General features: G+C 36.7%; 1 protein-coding gene across 1 annotated transcript in view; it reads right to left on the bottom strand.

The window, feature by feature from the left end:
• LOC106878787 (di-N-acetylchitobiase) overlaps window positions 1-5,383 on the bottom strand; it is a 67,744-nt gene that overhangs the window by 56,727 nt on the left and 5,634 nt on the right. The window contains exons 2-3 of the mRNA XM_052968856.1: window positions 3,226-3,376; window positions 1,701-1,915 (exon numbers count right to left, since the gene is read on the bottom strand). Coding sequence (XP_052824816.1) covers window positions 1,701-1,915; window positions 3,226-3,376 — 366 coding nt within the window. The remainder of the gene's footprint in view (window positions 1-1,700; window positions 1,916-3,225; window positions 3,377-5,383) is intronic.

The following is a 5,383-nucleotide window of genomic DNA, read 5'->3' as shown; positions in this document are numbered from 1 at the left end:
TAAAGAATATGGCTAGGAACGAGGAAGATATGTTTGAATTTTTGGAAATAAGGCTCTAAATAGAGCTATTTCCGATTTGAAAAATATATGTTCACGAAGTATTTTGTGTTATACACAACTTATACAAAATTTTAAAACAAAATAGGTCTTTTAAGAGGTGAAAAATGCAACTTACATGGGAGCCGATGTGTCTACCGTCCGTCCATGATGATAGATAGATAGATAGATAGATAGATAGATAGATAGATAGATAGATAGATATGATATATGTGATATGATATGATGGGCGCTTCTTTCAGTTTGTGTCAACCAAATCCACTCGCAAGGCTTTGGTCAGCCTGAGGCTATATAGTAGAAGACACTTTCCCAAGGTGCCATGCAGTGGGACTGAACCCAGAACCATGTGGTTGGGGATAAATAAACACTGTTTTTGACAGAATGTGAATGCTAAAGGGTTAAAGATTGTTGTATAGCTCTAAGTCTTCTAAGGTTGGGTATACCTATGGCACATAGCTTGTTAATCAAACAACTAAATGCTCCAATGATTCATATCTTCTACACATTTTCACATGCAGTGCTTAATCATATGAAGTGTAGTGTAACACTCTTGACATATTCATTTTCTCTCTCTCTCCCTCCTTATCTCCTGTCCAATCTACTCCTCTATACAATTGTTGTTTAGCTCCTGGCCATCTTTTAATGAGCAGATCTATAGTCAAAGGCATTCTATCCATGATCATGCCATAGTTTGTACACCCTGCACTAAAATGTTGTTGAAGACTGCCTATCAATTTATTTTTCTTTGTATAAACAATGCTTGTATAGCACTCAATTATTTTTACTATTTTTATTCATCTACCGATATCAACAATGTGATATATGTTCCATCGACCAGAAGTGAGTGCCATATCAACAGTGGATGCAGCAAATGTAACATGAATGATGATATTAAATACAAGGACAACGGACAAGTCATAAATGCTGGCAAACACTCATTGAAACCTTCTTTTCAGATGTTGACTACCATCCCGCTTCTCACTGTTCACTCCCACCTCCCCTTTCACATGGCACTGTCAATGTAAGCCACATTAGCATATGAACAAGGATAGCTGCATAAAGAAGTGCCAATCTCTAAATATGAAAGGAATCTGTGGAAGGGGTAGACCCAGGAAGATGTGGGATGAGGTGGTGAAATGTGATCTTCGAATGTTGAATCTCTCAGAAGCGATGACAAGTGACCAGGAGTTCTGGTGAATTGCTGTGCTTGAGAAGACATATCAAGCTCAGCAAAATCATGGTCATGGCCTAGTGTCAGTGATGTGTGAATGGCACACAAGCTGGCGACACATAAAAGGCACCCATACCAGTGACACATTAAAGGCACCCAGTACACTCTGTGGAGTGGTTGATGTTAAGTAGGGCATCCAGCTGTAGAAACCAAGCCAAAGCAGACTGGAGCCTGATGCAGCTCTCTGGCTTACCATCTACAGTTAAACCATCTAGCCCATGCCAGCATGGGAAAAAATGGATGTTAAATGATGATGAAGATGATGATGATGATGAAGATGATGATGATGATGAAGATGATGATGATGATGAAGATGATGATGATGATGATGGTAATATATGTGTGTGTATATATATATAGATTAGTCACAAGGTTAATTACAGAGTTAAAATTGACTGAAATATAAACTTACAGATATATCAGAAGAAATGGAAACCAAATTAGATTTCAATTCTGATATCACACCGGTAATCACAGTCACGTTTTCTGCAGTCAAGTCTGATGAAGTCAGCTGAAGCATATCTAGTAAATAGATATCTGTGAAGTACTTAGCTACTTTATTTTTCTCTTTTTGTATCCATAACTTAATTTCATTTTCCTCCTGAAGAGATTCTTCATGAAGTTTACCTGGAAAGTAAAATACAAACCTTCTCTTATTTTACAGACAAATCTTTTTTAGATATTGTTATACTTGGGATGGTCATATTTTGCCAGTTAAACACATGCACTATATACTTGGTCTTCACTTCTGCTTTATTACTATTATCATTATTATTATTATCTTAGTTTCTTTGTCAAAGCTCTCTCATCACACATTCTGTGACCTCTTCAGCAACTCTCTATCCCATGTGTCTCCTCTTGTTCTGTTTATTCCATTTTGTCTTTCTGTGAGCTTAGATAAAGACATTGAAATAATAAAGCTGAAGTGAAGACCAGATATATAGTGTGTTTAATTATCAAAAATATGATCAACCCGCCAGCACATGATTTCACATCAGGAATCTTGCAAAGCAAATACAATTTTTTCAAAATCTTTTCCAAATAATTCTAAAGAATATACAATATTGTTCATTACAATTTTATCACTAATTTTCTTTATATATTGTTGTTGGCACTCCGTTGCTTACGACGTCGAGGGTTCCAGTTGATCCGATCAACGGAACAGCCTGCTCGTGAAATTAGCGTGCAAGTGACTGAGCACTCCACAGACACGTGTACCCTTAACATAGTTCTCGGGGATATTCAGCCTGACACAGTGTGACAAGGCTGACCCTTTGAATTACACACACTGTCAAGCCACAGCCTTCAAATCTAATTAGCAAGTCAAAATTCCTTAAAGTTTTCACTTCATTTCAAACATTCGTAATGGTTATCCAAGAGGAAGGAAAATCTTAATTTATTGAAGATTTATCAGATTAAGTCAATTCAAAATGTATTTTTGGGTATATTTCTTTGCCCCAACACCCGAACATCCAAAAGTTTATTTTCAAAGAAGCAACTTTTCTCTTTCTAGTTGTGCTTTTATTCTCTAATTTCCAATTACAGATTAAAATAATTTTTCCAACTTTAATAATTATTGAGTTTCATTTTTCTTTAAGTATATATTAGACCATGTGGAGTTTCATTTTTTTTTTTAAGTATATATTAGACTATGTGAAAACACATGGCTTAGTGGTTAGTGTATTGACTCATGATCATAAGATTGAGGTTTCAATTCCTGGACTGGGCAACATGTGCTCTTGAGCATTTTGCTCATGTTCACTCAGCTGGCAGAAATGAGTAATCCTGTGATGGTCTAGCATTTCGTCCATGAGAATATATATGACTTAGGAAGGATCTTTATCCTATGTATTAGACTATAGATTACTTCAAAAAATATTTTTAAACATTTATGGATTAACAAATATATGCATGTAAATTGTGGTAAATATTTTTACCAGTATAGCCATATCTTCGTCCTTTTAAATGAGTATAGCACATTAAGGTAGGATCTGGTTCATCTACACTGATTACACTGGATATTAATGACCAATTCCAATCCTTCCAGGTTTTCCTTGGTTCATTATGATCATCTGACATAACATACACCTATTAAGAAATAAAAACAATTAAATAAAATTTTAAAAAAGAAACATGAATAAACATAAAAATGTGGTCATATTCATTTAGTTAAGAAATGTACTTCGCAAATACATGGACCAGAGTTCATTCCCACAATGCAGCACCTAACACAAGTATCTTCTACCATAAACTTAGATTGACCAATGCATTAAGGGTGGAATTTTCTACACACAAGCTATACAGAAGTCTATTAGTTGCTTTGTTACCTACCTACTTCCTATCTACCTAGATACATACATTTGTATATGTATTTTGTATATGGTTACAAATGTGGCTATGTGGTTAAGAAGTTTGCTTCCTAACTACAGGATTTCAAGTTCAGCCACATTCTGTGACACTTTGGGTAAGTATCTTCTGCTACATAATATATATATACACACACGCGCATGTGTGTGTGTGTGTGTGTGTGTATGGACGTGAGTGTGTCAGTGTTTCCTTATCTTGACATTATGTGATAGATGTAGACAAGTGTCACTGTCATATAAGCAGTGTCCTTTGTTTCCAATCTTCCATGAAAACATGTCTGACCATGAGAAATATTATCTTATTTGGAAATAGGTGAGAGTTGGCAACAGAAAGAGTATCCAGCCAAAGAAAATCTGCCTCAACAAATTCCATCCAGCCCATACATGTATGGAAAAGTGGACATTAAACAATGATGATGATGATTTGTGAAATCCAGGTTACTACTTCAGTCAGTGTAGAGGCACATGGCTCAGTGGTTAGAATGTCATGAGGTAGTGAGTTCTATTCCTGGACAGGGCTGTGTGTTGTGTTCTTGAGCAAGACACTTTACTTCATGTTGTTCTAGTTCACTCAGCTGTAGAAAGAAGTTGTGACATCACTGGTACCAAACTGTATCAGCCTTTGTCTTTCTCTTGGATAACACTGGTGGTGTGGAGAAGGGAGGCTGGTATGCATAGGTGACTGCTGGTCTTCCATAAACAACCTTGCCCGGAGAGGAGTCTCTAGGTGCAATCCCAAGGTCATTCATGACTAAAGTAGTGGGGGGGGGTCTTTACCTCAGTCAACACTCATGCAAATACTGGCTAACAGTATTTCAGTAGGAGAAAATGTTCCTCACCAACTGAAAATAGAGGAAATATTACATCACTCATATAATATAACAAGCAAAAAAAAATGGAGGTACTGGTATTGCATTTATTCTTAGGCTGCAACTGTTTCAACAACAGATGGAGCAGATAAATCATTTAATATGGGGGAAAACACATGACCATGAATATAAAGTGATTATGTAATTTTAACCTATACCACATGTGACCCACTTGTCATCTCATTGAAACCAAATGAACAAATCAATATATGGTGGTGCCTCAGCATGGTCGCAGCTCTCAAGCTGAAACTAGTAGAAGATAAAAGATATAAGCACTTGAATGAATGCACTTATATATACACAATCAATGGGAGACTTATAGTGTTCCGTTGTAGCAATGAAGCAAACACTTTGACAATGCAAAGAAAAGACAGAGAGACCAAAGATGCTTTAATCTTTTAATCTTTTACTTGTTTCAGTCATTTGACTGCAGTCATGCTGAGGCACCATTTTGAAAGATTTAATCCAACAGATCAACCCCAGTATTAATTTTTTTTTAAGTCTGGTACTTATTCTATCAGTCTCTTTTGCTGAACCATTAAGTTACAGGGATGTAAACAAACCAACACCGGTTGTCAAGCAATGGTGGGGGACAAATTCAAAACACACACACACACACACACACACACACACACATACACAAACACCAAAAAGCATCCAGTCCACACTGTAAAGTGGTGTGCATTTGTAAGGGCATCCAGCTGTAAAAACCATCCCAAAACTGACCTCACCTATGTTTGCACTTTGCCACCTTGCTGGATGGTTGGTGTTAGGAAAGGCATTCAGCTGTAAAACCGTGCCAAAACAAACACAGAAGTCTGATACAGGCTCCTGCCTAGCCAGCTTTTGTCATATCATTC

The sequence above is a fragment of the Octopus bimaculoides genome, chromosome 6 (assembly GCF_001194135.2).
Source record: "Octopus bimaculoides isolate UCB-OBI-ISO-001 chromosome 6, ASM119413v2, whole genome shotgun sequence".
Classification (NCBI taxonomy): domain Eukaryota; kingdom Metazoa; phylum Mollusca; class Cephalopoda; order Octopoda; family Octopodidae; genus Octopus; species Octopus bimaculoides.
The sequence above is the reverse complement of the archived record's forward strand: the minus strand, read 5'-3'. Positions and strand labels throughout refer to the sequence as shown.